The sequence below is a fragment of the Paroedura picta genome, chromosome 6 (genome assembly GCF_049243985.1).
Source record: "Paroedura picta isolate Pp20150507F chromosome 6, Ppicta_v3.0, whole genome shotgun sequence".
In the NCBI taxonomy this organism is placed as follows: domain Eukaryota; kingdom Metazoa; phylum Chordata; class Lepidosauria; order Squamata; family Gekkonidae; genus Paroedura; species Paroedura picta.
Window position 1 is genome coordinate 110,163,590 of NC_135374.1, and position 14,237 is coordinate 110,177,826.

The following is a 14,237-nucleotide window of genomic DNA, read 5'->3' on the forward strand; positions in this document are numbered from 1 at the left end:
CAACAATCCCATGAAGTACTCAAATCCTGCTCAGCCAATAGCAGCCATTGATGAACCACTACACCAATGGCTGTAATACACACAATTCATCATTGCAGTGTTTTTATTGGCCTCTAGTGATTGTTGCTGGCATTAATATTGCTGTGCTTCCTTTGACTGGAGCTTGTTTTGCAGAGTGTACTAGATTAAGGCCAGCAGCATTTTGTAGTACTGAAGGTGTTCAGATGTTCAGAGTCATGTCCACCTCTTTGATGCGGATATTCTATGCATGCACATTTAGGGAAGGAAGGCAGCACGGCACAGGCCAATCTCAGCAGATCTTGGAAACCAAAGCAGGTCAGTATTTGAAAGGGAGACCACCAAAGAAGGCTCTGCAGAGCAATGCAGTGGCTAACAAGCTGTGCTTCTAATTTGCCTTAGAATTCCCTTGCCACAATTTGGCAGCACTTTACACATCTACAGAGGGATCCTTAACCCTTCCCAGCAGCCGCTCCTTAGCCATGGATGCCTTTTGGTAATGTGGAGACTCCTCTGTTGGATCAAAATGCTATCTCTTCCCAGAGCTGTCACAATGTGCTCCTGGAAATGCAATAAAATCAAGAAAGTGTTCTGAGATGCTAGAGCGTTTTTTTAAACCAGGTACAAAAGACTGAAGCAATTTACCTGGGACAGAAATGCATCCTTATCGCAACCTCTCAGCACGGTGGCATTTCCCTTGTTATCGCTTTTTGCACCTCACTCTGCTCTCCCTCAAGGCTGATCTTAATTTCCAAGAGATAAAAATACCTTCGGTTTTTGAAAGGAAATGGTATTTAGTTGATAGAGACTCCTGCCTTTCTCCGCATCAGAAGTGGTCTTGCCACAGTGACTGCTCCAGGCTGTGGAATTTGACAAATGTTCAAGGCAGGAAAGCAAGACAGACAGACAGATCTGTCCCATAAGACAAGAATCCATCAGGACGTTCTTTTGCTCAGACCTTCCTTAAGCAAGCAGGAGATACGCTAGAACTCTTTCATGCCCTTTTGCAGTTCCCAGAAGATTGTGCCTCTATGAGGAAAAGTTTAGAAATTATTAAGGGGGGGGGGGAACACATTATAGAGCTTTATATAAATATGCATGGAGTGCAGAGCTGACAAAGAAGATTTTTTTTTCTCCCTCCCAAAACACTAAAGCCTTTGGGGAAGGCGGTGTATAAATAAATAAATAAATAAATAAATAAATAAATAAATAAATAAATAAATAAATAAATAAATAAATAAATAAATAAATAAATAAAACTTGAGGGTATCCAATTAAGGCTGATGGGCAGTAGGTTTAAGATGGACCAAAAGAAATGCTACTTTACACAAAAGAGTGATTAAAATACAGAATCTGCTGTCAGGGGATGTAACGATGGCCACAGGAATAAACAGCTTTAAAAAGAGGAGTGGATAAACTGTGGCTCTCCAGATATCCATGGACTACAATTCCCATGAGCCCCTGCCAGCATTCAAAGACACTAAGCCACATCCAGAGACATTCAGCCTCTGAATTCCAGAGCCAGGCGGCAACATCAAGGGAAGGCATTGACCCGTATGCCTGTTGTTGGCCATCCAGAATAACCGGTTGGCCACTGTGTGAGATAGGATGCTGGACTAGATGGACAGCTGGTCTTACCCAGCAGGGCTGTTCTTAGGTCTTGGCCTGTCTGCTCCAGCCCAGTTTCCTATCCAACCCCTCTGTGTTGTTGTTTTTTGGTAGGGTGTTGCATGGAAAAGGGAATGAAGATTCTACTTTTTAATGCATGCTTATGCCAATGACACAAATTGAGAACTATTCCTATGTGGCAAATCTCTTTTCTCCCACAAAGATGTGTCCTCCTTTTTTTGTGTGTGTGTGTCCAGTGCAAGTCGAAAGTTCCCCTCAGTTTCTCCATGTTTTCCCTCGCCTGAAAGGAAAATAAGTTTGCTCGCTTTTGCCCTGTCCTTCCTTCCGAAGCGACGCCCCTCCCGGCCCTCCCGCCTAACGTGCTTTCCTAAAATCCAGCCAAAGTGCATTCAAAGTCCACCCTCCGTCGTGGTTTTGGCCACACGCGCGCGAAGCCCCCCGCAGCCTTCCCAGGCAAAGTGAGGGCACTGCCTCGCGCGCTCCGGCTTCCTTCCCCCTTCCCGCGCAGTCTCGAGGAGGAGGGGGCGGGGACTGTGGGCAGTAGCCTCTCCTGCTCTCCACGTTGGCCTTCCCAGGGGCGGGACGGGGGGCGGGCGCAGCCAATCGGCGGCTCCCACGACCCACCCCAGGGATCCCGCTGTGGAATCTTGAGAGTTTCAGAGTTCGGAGTCGGACTCCGGAGCGGGGCGGGCGGCGCACGTGGGGGCGAGGGGGGCAGCCATGGTGTCTGCTCGGGCGTGCCTGCAGCGGCTGGGCTCCGCGCTGCCCTTGCTGTTGACGCTTTGGGACCTGCACTACGAGGGTGAGGACGAGGAAGGGGCGAGGGGGGCGCGAGCCCCGGCATGCCAGGCAATAGGGGCGGAGGGGAGGGCGGGTGCCTACGCGTGACAGCTCCTTTGGGTGGGGACGCGAGTCCGAGGGTGGGCTTCGTTTTCCCGGCGAGTTGGCAACGTCCACAAAGCCGCTGTTGGGTAGGGAGAAGCGGCTTGAAATGGGATGGTGCTGGAAGGGTTGCAAAAGACTTGGGGGTAGGAAGGATCTTCTCTGGCATGCGCTGGCCCCTGGGGACTGCAGAGGTATTCCTTGGGATCCCTTCGCTTTGCCAGATTCAGGTGTGTTGCGGTGTCGGTTTGAAGCGGCGGAACAAAGTTTTGAGTTCCCGGGGTCCCTCGGAGAGCAACCAAGTTTTTAAATTCAGGATATAAGTTTTCGTGGGCAGGCAGTATTGGAAGAAGTGTCATTGCACGCGGAAGCTTCTACCTTGAATAAAACTTGGTTGGTTTTCAAAGAGCCACTGGGCTGAAAATGTGCTCTTAGGTTTGCCAGATTCAACCGAGTCGCCGTGTTGGTCTGAAGCAGCAGAAGAAATTCAGAGACCAGTGCCCCCTTTAACTTTGTTCTTATATTTGCCAGTCCCTGAAGAAGGGCTCAGTGGGTGTGGAAGCATAGGCGTTTTCCAACTCACATTTTATCTTGTGTCCTCTCAGCAAAAATGTCATTCTGGGTCACTTGGTGTGTGTAAAGGACTGAAGTCACGGCTAACTGTCGGCGACTCCAGAAAGGGACTTTCAAGTGAGACGCAGAAGGTGTTTGCCCTGGCCTTGCTCTGTAGAGCCGTCCTTGGTGGTCACCCATCCCAGTACCGACCCTGTTTTGCGTCCGAGGTGTGACAAGATTTGGGTTTTAGATTTGTATACTGCTTTTCTCCAATGGTCTCGCAGCGGTTTCCAACATCAGTAAATACAATAAAACCCATAAAATCCTATAAAAGCAATTACAAATTATCACAATTAGACAGATGGCAAATCAGTCCCATAGGCGTAACCCTATGCCATTCCACAAACCCTAGGATGGCTTTAGTAAACGTAAAGGTATCCCCTGTGCCAGCACCGGGTCATGTCTGACCCTTGGGGTAGCGCCCTCTAGTGTTTTCATGGCAGACTCAATACGGGGTGGTTTGCCATTCCCTTCCCCAGTCATTACCAATTTAACCCCCGAGCAAGCTGGGTACTCATTTTACCAACCAGAAGGATGGAAGGCTGAGTCAACCTTGAGCTGGCTGCTGGGATCGAACTCCCAGCCTCATGGACAGAGCTTTCAGACTGCATGTCTGCTGCTTTACCTCTCTGCGCCACAAGAGGCTCATAGGATGGCTTTAAAGAAGCCAACAAGAAACCTGTTCCAGAAACGTTCTCCCTGGACACAAAGTGGAAATAAAAACACTGGCAGACTTCAGGTGGTGATTGTATATTTACCATGAGAGTAAGCGTAGAAAGTGATTTGTGGAGTCGGGGAAAGCACAGCAGAGAGATTCTTCTAACTGTTGCCCTTTTTATTCCTCAGTGGAGGTTTGAATTGCTGCCGCTTTAACTCTGTGGTATCAAAAAGTAACTCTCCTTGGCGGGAAAGGTGGTGCCAGGGAGGTTAATCCTCTCTGCCAGGTTTTGATGAATGTGGTCTGGCTGGAGCTTTTGCGTTGGTAAATGGGATGGGTGAACTGGGAAGACTTAGGTAAAGTAAATAACACCTCTTGTAAGTGCCGTCATGCTTTACCCTGGTTTAAGATAGGCTGGTTTAGGGCCAGTTTAAGGTATCCTGAGGCCCTAAACCAGGGTGGTCCAACTGTGGCTCTCCAGATGTCCATGGACTACAATTACCATGAGCCCCTGCCTGGCACAGGCTTATGGTAATTGTAGTCCATGGACATCTGGAGAGCCACAGTTTGGTCACCCCTGTACTATGACAAGTTTAAGAGGCCGCACAGAATCGGAGGTGGGGGTGGGATGGCAATTTAGTGGATGGCAATTTTAAATATTTTGAGCCTGCTCATCGTATGGGGCCTTGGTTCAAGCAAAGTTGGCTGACACTCAACCCCTCCTGTGGTTCGGTAGGAAAGGGATGGCTCAGGAAGCACGTCTATCAATCCTGGTTGGAGTGCAATTGAAGACCTCGCAAACCACCAGGAATTGGGGACTGATTCTGAAGGCTTCCTTGTTTATGGAGGCCCAGGTGACTAGAGTAGTCCAGCGGGAATTTTTCCATCTGCTCCAGCCACGGCTTCCAGTGCCCTGTCTGTCCCAAGAACTCCTAGCCACAGTGATCCACTTGACGGTCGCCTCTAGACTAGATTTCTGTAATTCACTCTTTGTGGGCCTTCCCATGTCCTTGATCCGGAAATTGCAGCTGGTGCAAAAGTGGCTTCTGGGGTTCTCACTGGAATGCCACGGGAGAGCCTGTATCCAGCCGGTGCTGAGGTAGCTGCTCTGGTTACAAGTTGACTTCTAGATCAAGTTCAAGGTTTTGGCTTTGACCTTCAAGGCCATTTGCAGTCTGGGCCCAATGTATTTGTGGGACCATTTAACCTTCTAAGCTGTCCTGGCTGCAGGGAAGGCAGTTGAGTGCCTGCCATGGGAAGACAAGGGAAGCCGGATCAGCACCCTCTGCAGCGGCCTCCTCTGCTCTGCCGTCGCCGGGCATGCAGGTGGGCCCTGAGCGTGCCTGTGGAAGGTGGGCGGTGGGGCGGGTGTAGGCCGGTGCCGGGATGGGCGGGCAGGGTTTGCGTGTGGGAGTAAAGGAGTGGGCCCTGGGTGGCGGCGGCGGCACTCCTTGAGGCCCCCCCCCCAGGCTAAGACGGGCGCGTGGGCATCGGTAAAGGAGGAGGCCTGCCAGGTCGGAGACGCAGCATGGCTGCTCCTTTCCCCAGCGTTGAGGGACCCGGGCCGGGAAAGGAGCAGGGATGCCGCGTCCCTGCTCCTTTCCCAAGGGCGAGGGGAAGGCAGCTGGAGCACTTACTTCATGGAAAGTTCTTCCTTGGAGTGGCGAGCCTCTGGCTGGCCCAGGCGAGGCCAGGCCAACCGGCCAATAGGGAGGCGCGCTTTGCGGCACGCCTCCCCATTGGCCGCTTGGCCCTGGAGTGACACTCGGAGTAACACTATGCGTTTTTATCCCAGACAGAGCCCGCCCTTTCTCCTCCCCTTTATCCCTTACTCTTTTATTTCTACAGATAATACATACCGTGCATCCTAAGAGCAAATACCTATAACCTAAGCAACCCACCTAGATTGACAAGTACATTACCATGTTCTTTATTTACAAATTTTATACCACGCATCTCTGCACTCTAACCCTAACCAGGGTGACTAGCATATCTGTTCCACTTAAGATTTCTGTTAAGGGGTTGAAGGAGGAGCTGGTCTCATGGCTTAAGTGCTACTCAACGCTTAACACCCAATCAGGGCGTCTGTCCCACCTCTGAGGGCCTCCTCCTCGATGCGGCTTGCCTGTCTGTCCAGCAGCCAGCCAATCGCCTTCCGTCCCCCACCCGTGATCACTGCTGCATAAAATGCCTCCACCTGCTGGCTGAAGACAGCAACAAAAGGGGATAAGGTGAGTCTCTTTGGGGAGAGAGAGTTCTGGTGCCAGCACCAAGACGACCCTCTCCCAGACTCCCGCCTGTCTAATTTCAGAAGGTGAGGACACCTGAAGCAGAGCTTCCAAAGATGCAGTGTGATACATCAACACCATTGGGCATTATCATATAGCCCCAGCCCACCATCACACACATTACTTAAAAAAAAGAAGGAAAGGAGGAGAGGAGAGGAGAGGAGAGGAGAGAAAGAGTAGTGGACTGCCAAATGTTACCTGATGCACAGTTAAAGTAAACAACAGTTTATTATTAATTAAACTTTTAAGCCACCACTCCTAGGCCAGCTAACTTGTGATGGCTTACCTCAGCAATAAAATTCAGTGAAACAATAACACATAATTGGGAACCCCCTCCCATCCTCCACAACCACCCCAAAAGAACCCTCCAAACAACCCACACCAAGCCTCCAACTGGCTGTTATCTGTATCAGGGATGATGGAGTAGGTTATGGAGCACGGGAGGGGGAGAAAATCTCTCTCAACCCAGCCCCAAACAAATGCCTGGTGGAAGAGCTCCATTTTAAAGGCCCTGTGAACTGCAAGAGGTCATCCAGGAGCTCATTCCACCAGCAGGGGCCAGGTGCAACTCATGAAGGCCATGGGTCACCAACCTATTTGACCCTGTAAGCCAGGAGGGCACAGAGTGTGGCAGGGCTGTAGTGGAGTGGGTCAGTGGGCTCATGGAGACTGACCAGAGCCCCGCAGCTTACCTCTTGCTGCAGCTAGCCTCCTACTGGCTCTTTGCCCTTCTGGGAAGTGCCAGGAGGAGGAGGAGGATGGGGGACAGAAGAGGCTGCCATTGGTCCTTCCAATACCTAGCTCCCGCCCTATTGGGAGAATACTCCCCTTTGAAAGCCAATCAGAGGTGCATGTTGTCAGAAGGATCATGCATTTTATATATATGTGTGTATATAATCATCATCTTTAAACAGCCCGTGGCGCCACGGGCGCTACGGACTAAATAATTCGTTAAGCCCCCTAGAGGTGGGCTTTGTCCGTGATGAGGAAGGGTCCGGGTTGGACCCTTCCTCACGACAATCGGAGGGACCAATCGGCAGGCGCGAAGCGCCTGCCGATTGGTCCCTCCGATTCCCAGCCTGAGCAACTGCGAGCCGCGTGCAGCGCGGCTCGCAGTTGCTCCCGGACTGATGCGGTGAGAGGCGCGAAGCGCCTCTCGCTGCGTCAGACCGCCGCCCGAGGGAACCCCCGGCAGTCGCACGAAGCGCGGCTGCTGGGGGTTCCCTCCCTGCCGGACTCACGCGCCTTCTCCCCTTTCAAAACCCCTTTTTATAAAGGGGCTTTGAAACTAGTCTATATATAATTATTATATACACAATGCCTTTCTTAGCTCATGGTGGCTACATGGATAGGGTTGCCAGCTCTGGGTCAAGAAATCTGGAGATTTTGGGGGTGGAGCCTGAGGAAAGCGGGGTTTGGGTAGGGATGGGACTTCATCATCAGTAGGGTATAATGCCATAAAGTCCCCCTTCCAAAGTTGCAATTTTCTTCAGGTGAACTGACCTTTGTCGCCTGGAGACCAGTTGTAATTCCAGGCATTCTCCAGCCATCACCTGAAAGTTTGCAACCATCTATATGGGGGATATGGATTTAATACTGCCATTATGCTAAGGCCCCAAAGTTGTAACAAACACATGTCCCTGGGAATAAGTCCCATTGATTTGATTGAGGCTTCCTTTTGTGTGTGCACACTTCGAATTGCACTGCATGTACGATTAATGGGGGGCTATGCTTGACGCAAATGGCATTGCTCCCAGGTGGTAATGGCTAACTTTGTGTTCAGACTAATCATGTGGGAGGGTCCTGTTGGGACTTTACTGCTTTAGACTATAAATTGGTAAAGCAGCATGTTTTAAATGCTATTCTGCATAAGCTAGTGGTCTCCATACAGTACATTTCTTATCAGGAAGGTCTAGGAAAGGTTTTCCACCCCTCTTTTGCCATTTTTCTAAGCCAGGGGTAGTCAAACCGCGGCCCTCCAGATGCCCATGGACCACAATTCCCATGAGCCCCTGCCAGCATTTGCTGGCAGGGGCTTCTGGGAATTGTAGTCCATTGACATCTGGAGGGCTGCGGTTTGACTACCCCTGTTCTAAGCACAAAAGTGCAGTAGTGACCATTTATATTACACACAGTAGCATGTAAATTTACAGTCCCCCAACACTCCTTCAAAGTGGTACAGTCCCAGTATGGCTGCATCAGGTGATTATTCTGAATGTCTATTGACTATATGTTTTAATACATGCTTCTGTACAACTCCAGTTTTGAAATTTGCATTTTGAGGCACGCGCACACACTGGTAATTTCTAACTGTGCTCACCCTGGTTTTGCAAGATAAAGCCGTATATTTTTTTACAGCTCCCTCTTTGCAAGGCAGTAGAGTCCTGTATAGTCCCCCAAAATGCTAGTGCAGCTTTTGCTTTCGTTTTTTTCCCTCTTAATAACACCCAGATAACCTCACTTCATTTTTTTTCAGGGCATGCATGAGGTAAGAAGAGATTGTGCCAATATAATGTAATTTGGCCTCCAGAGTTTTTATTGTCCCTGATGATGCGTGAAATGGGGAAGAAAATCACCATATTGGCTGTCAGCGCTCCGCGAGTCTGCTGAACATTTAGAAGGAAAAGTTATTTGGGCTTGAAAATGGCAACTTTGATTTGGAAGTCAGTACAAGACACCTAACCTCTCCTCAAGCCCTCCCAAGTCCCCCCCCCCCACTTTCCACACATCCACATTGCTTTTTAAATATAACTTGCCGGAAAGTATAGTGAGGTAATGTTTGTTAGCACTGAAGGCCCTGTTAAACACAAAGTATGTGTTTTGGGGCCTCCTCCTCAAATGAATTATATATACTGCCTCCAGTCCTTTTACTTATCTGAGATTGAACAGAAAAGCCTTTCACTTTTAGAAAAGAGAAATGACAGAACGTCCCGATAGCTATCATCACCAAGAGAACGATAGGCCTGTTTTAATGGCATGTAAAGACACTTGGCATGATTTTGTTTTTTGCCTGTTAATTCAACAAAAAAGTATATTCTTATGTTTGTTTCTTTTCCTTGGAAGCACAAGGCTTGCCACTCTGCCATTTTATCTGCCTTACTGGTGACTGGCCCAGGGTCTTTTAGGGATCAGGGGTAGTCAAACTGGCCCTCCAGATGTCCATGGACTACAATTCCCATGAGCCCCTGCCATCATTTGCTGGCAGGGACTCATGGGAATTGTAGTCCATGGACATCTGGAGGACCACAGGTTGACTACCCCTGCTCTAGAGAATATTGTCTCTCAGTCAGGATAGGGAAGGCTAAGATCTGGTTCACACATGCATGTATAACATGGATTCCCAACTGGGGTTCCAGGTGCTTACTTACGGTCTTCCAAGAATTTCATATGGCCACTGACATCACTAGACGGGACTAGAGCCCGCTTCCCCTGTTGCTTTATAGGCCTAATCTTGAAACCGTAGATCAGGGGTAGTCAAACTGCGGCCCTCCAGATGTCCATGGACTACAATTCCCAGGAGCCCCCTGCCAGCGTTTGCTGGCAGGGGGCTCCTGGGAATTGTAGTCCATGGACATCTGGAGGGCCACAGTTTGACTACCCCTGCCGTAGATGATTGATTGATTGGCCTTCAGTGTGCGATAATGCAGAGTAGCCATTTCCTCCAGGTTAATCACTCGGCTGTCTGGAGATCAGCTTGGTGTAGTGGTCAGGAATAGGGGCTTCTATTCTGGTGATCTTAAGAATTGACTATAGTTCTGCATATTGGTTTGACTGTTTTTGACTCTTGATTCTTATCAAGAGAGCAGTATGTTCCTCTCCAGAATGTGGCTTTCCCATGAGTCAGAGGAGAGAAGGGGGGCTGGGATTGATGCCAGGTAAAGACCTGGATCCCTGGAAGGCTGGCATAATGGCTGTAGGGTGTTCCCGGGAGGTGGAATGGGGAGGTAGAGACCCCAGCTATTGGCTTACCCTGCAAAGGGCATAATCTTTCCCAGCCCCCAAGAAAAGGGTATTTAACACTATGTAATCCTTCTCTGTGCAAATTTGGGAACTCCCCTGTGTCTATTTCTTACTGCAGTAAATAAATATTAAAAAGACTTTCCTCTCAGTGTGATCACATTGGGATTGTTGCACTGAGCCAAAGAGCCCTGAGTAGGCCGCTTGGCTATCAAGCTGGGTTGATTCCCCGCTTCTCCCCCACATGCAGCCAGCTGGGTGACCTTGGGCTCGCCACAGCACTGATAAAGCTGTTCTGACTGAGAAGGAATATCAGGGCTCTCTCAGCCTCACCCACCTCACAGAGTGTCTGTTGTGGGGAGAGGAAAGGGAAGGAGATTGTAAGCCGCTTTGAGACTCCTTCGGGTAGAGAAAAGTGGCATATAAGAACCAACTCTTCTTCCTCCCATAGCATCCCCAAATGCTGCACAACTCTGGGGCTCTGGGGGCTGGTCTGGGTTTCTCTGGGGCAAGGCAGAGCAATTCGCACACAATAATGCACTTTTAGTCCACTTTGCAACTGAATTTTACTGGGTGAAATGGCAGGGTCCACTTGCCAATGATCACTGAAGTGGACTGAAATGGCAGCATTTAGCATGTATGGAAGCGCCATAAGTGAGCAACACAGGTGAGTAACAGACAACCTCGTTCCTCATGAGTGCCTGATAAGTGGTGACTGTATAGCACTTAAATTACGATGCAAGCGCTGACTGGTAGCTGAATAGGTGAACTGATCAACTGAAAAGACGTTTCTGTCTGAGGTGACGTGAAATTTCTTTCTGCGGTGTTTTACATATGGCCAATTACCACATGCCAGTGTTGCGGCAATCAATGACAAAATACATGTTTGAATCCTTGGGTAATTCACAGTGCCGTGTATGAATTGACTTCAGTATGTCATAGCTGTTGTGAGGCATTAATTCAGATTCCGTCTTCCTGTGGTGCTTGATCATGGTGGTTTTCTCAGACCTACAAGTCACCGGCTGATGTGTATTGATTGAAATCTTTGTCTCAAGCTGTGCTTTCCAGAGAGGTCAGACAGCAACTAGATGTGGGCCCTGTAAAGTATTTCGCCCAATTTTTTGAATGCCCTTTTTGTAGAGGTCTCCCGGCTACAAAATTTCCCTAGTGCAGTGGTCTGCAACCTTTATTAGGCTGCGGACTGGTGGGGGGGAGGGTGATCTGGCCGTCGTGCATGCGCGGCAGGTCAGCACATGTGCGTTTGCGTCATGGACTGCCACAAACATGCATGCACAGCACTTTTGCACATGCGCAGCAGGTCCACGCATGCACATTTGCACCATGTGCGGCTGCAACTGCACATGCACGGACCTGCTGCGCATGTGCGAAAGTTCCGCACATGTGTGTTTGCGGCCGCACATGCACATTTGCGGCCATGCATGGTGCAAACGCGCATGTACATTTGCGCTGGCGGCTGCGCTTCTCGCTCCCCCCTCCTGCAAAAAGAAGCTTCCTGGGCCACAAGCTTGCGGCCTGGGAAGTTTTTCACTTGGGGGGGGGCGGGGAGAGGGAGCCGCGCCCTGTGGTTGGGGACCACCGCCCTAGTGAAAATGGATGTTTCGTAGGGTGGACTCTCTGTGATTGTACTCCACTGAGGACTCTGTCCTCCCCAGGCTCCATCCCCAAGACTCCAGGAGTTCTCAACCTGGATCTCATTGGGTTACAACTTAGTGGAGATCCAAAGTGATTTACCAAAGCACCCCTGAAAAAAACCCAACTCTTTAAGTGGGGGGAAAATACAATAAACAATATTCCTTGGAGCCAACCTTGTATGTAGCTCTTCTCTTGGATCTGATCCTCCTTCCTTTGCATTATCTCATAACAATCTCCAGGGCCAGTCAAATTTGGTACTCTCTTGCTCTTCTTCTGTGGTCAGCCCATTTTTCTTTTCAGATGGTCCTTCCTCTTGATGGCTCCCAGCTGGCGGGACCACAGGCCAAGAGCATTTTGGTGGTGGTTCTGTGGATCTTGCTTGTCAAGGGCTTGTACCTCTGGGCTAGTTTTCAAGAATATTATCTGTGGTAGGACATACCATGCTCAGCCACAGGTCTGACACAGTGGGCTTCTGATCCTGTTTTCTCCCTTTCTTGTCTCTGCTTTATGATGTCAGCAGGGGAGAAAAGCAAGTGACATCACAATTCAGCTGCTGACATCATTTCTGTTGTCTTCCACCAGGAGCAGAATGTGGGATAAATGCAGAAGTCGAAAAGCAACTCGAAATGGGGAAGAAGCTGTTAGCTGCTGGACAACTGGCAGATGCGTTGTCTCACTTCCATGCTGCCATAGGTCAGTAGTGGAAGGTCACTAACAATAACCGGGGTTTTTGTTTGTTTGTTCGTTTTTTTGCTTTGCAGTGGCCACTGGCTCCCACCTAGATGGACAACTGGACTCTGTAGGACTGTTATTCAGTGATAACAATCTTCATTTATATGAAAGGTTTGCATGCATGGAAAACATGTACATTGTCGTGTACCCATAAAAAGGCAAGCTCACATGCTGGGAGGTTCATACATTACGTCTGCCCAAAAGTTACCATCTGAAAAGGGCTGTTCTTCACAGGAGATGTCATCACCGCATGTCTTTCTTTTCATGCACAGAGATTTTCTCCCTGGTGGGGGGAGATGCGTGTGAAGAGGCAGCTCTGACTTTCCTGGGAGTAAATTCGATTGGAGCAGATGGCCGGTGAATATCAAGACGGCTGAGTTTCTTTCAAAGAGAGCAGAGGGAAGAGGGGTTATTTTGTACCCCACTTTTTACTTCCCGAAGGAGTGTCAAAGTGGCTTACAATTGCCTGCTCTTCCTCTCCCCACAACAGACACCCTGGGAGATAAGAACTGTAGCTAACCAAGGTCACCAAGGTCACCCCTCCAACTGCAGGTGGGGTAGGAGTGGGGAATCAAACCCAGTTCTCCTGGCTCTGTAGTAATGAATGCTCAAGGTGTTTCTTTTCCTATTTTGAGATTTCCTGTCTCCCTTTCCAGTGTCTCCATCTTTCTTCCCTTCCCCCCCCCCCCCCCCTAATTTACCCCTTTGATAAGGATGCTGCTGGACTGTTGCTGATAAGCTTTTCCCTCTCTGAACCTTCACGGTTTCCCGAATTGTTCTTAGCCACCATTTGTTAAACCTGGGCTTGATCCCCCTGATTTACTGAGCGGAGGCACCAGCTCATCCGTTCTGTATGGCGGAAAAGTACACGGGCTCTAAATCTTGATCTGTTTATGTGTATGTGATAAGAAGTTTGGGTCCTTTTGAGACATAAACAAATGGCTGGGCTGTCTGAGCTTGTACTGGAGCTGTGATCCTGCATCTCTAATCTCCAAGCCCAGATCTGAGGCGGAGGGATCGATTCGTCTTTGCAGGTCTTTTCCATTCCGAATGTTCCCCATCTAAAATCAGCAGGTTTTGCAGCATATTTGTTTTTATTTGCTATTCTGAACAACTTCTTTTCAGGAACTGAGCAGGGAGCCAAGATTTTAAAAAAAGAAGAGAGAATCTGTTACAAAAAAGTATTGATTGGCCTTACGCATGCTCCCCTCCAGGCACCCGAGGATCCCTCAGAATTACAGGTCACCTCCAGACATCAGAGATAAGGCTGCTTCGAAGGTGGGCTATATGCCTTTGTGCCCTGTTGAGGTCCCTCCCCTCCTCAAACCACACCCTCTGCAGGCACCACCCACAAAGTCTTCAGGTTTTTCCCAGCCCAGGGCTGGCAACTCTGTCTGGGCTGGCAACTTCCCTTTCCATTATAGCAACTTGGACTGTTCATTTCGTTATGTGTGTGTGTTCTTCAAAGATGAGTTCCTCTGAGCATGTACCAAAGAAATTCTGAGGCACTGTGCGGTTGGAGGCATTAGGCAACAGACCTAGCAGAAAGCATGACTGTCAAGAAGGTGGCTTCCCATACCTCCCACTTCCACAGGTTTATACCTAGGGAACCAGGTGCATGCTGCATTGCCTTCTGCTTTATAGCACCTCAAGATGGGCAGGTGTGTTCTTCTGTCTAGCCACAGAAAAGAGCAAGAGTCCAAGAGCACCTTAATGCCTAGCACAGTTTGTGGCAGGGGATGAGAAGAAGTGACTGCTCACTTCTTCACTGTTTACTGCTTCACCAAAGCTCATGCTCTCTCACA

At 49.4% G+C, this 14,237-nt stretch overlaps 2 protein-coding genes across 2 annotated transcripts in view; one reads left to right on the forward strand and one right to left on the reverse strand.

Moving 5' to 3' along the window:
• DZIP1 (DAZ interacting zinc finger protein 1) overlaps positions 1-12,180 on the reverse strand; it is a 58,940-nt gene extending 46,760 nt beyond the window's left edge. The window contains exon 1 of the mRNA XM_077343897.1: positions 11,874-12,180. Within this exon, the coding sequence (XP_077200012.1) occupies positions 11,874-11,919 (46 nt within the window). The 5' untranslated portion in view covers positions 11,920-12,180. The remainder of the gene's footprint in view (positions 1-11,873) is intronic.
• The window catches only part of DNAJC3 (DnaJ heat shock protein family (Hsp40) member C3), a 55,143-nt gene continuing 43,203 nt past the window's right edge, over positions 2,298-14,237 (forward strand). Inside the window, exons 1-2 of the mRNA XM_077343900.1 lie at positions 2,298-2,449; positions 12,283-12,393. Of these exons, the coding sequence (XP_077200015.1) occupies positions 2,368-2,449; positions 12,283-12,393 (193 nt within the window). The 5' untranslated portion in view covers positions 2,298-2,367. The remainder of the gene's footprint in view (positions 2,450-12,282; positions 12,394-14,237) is intronic.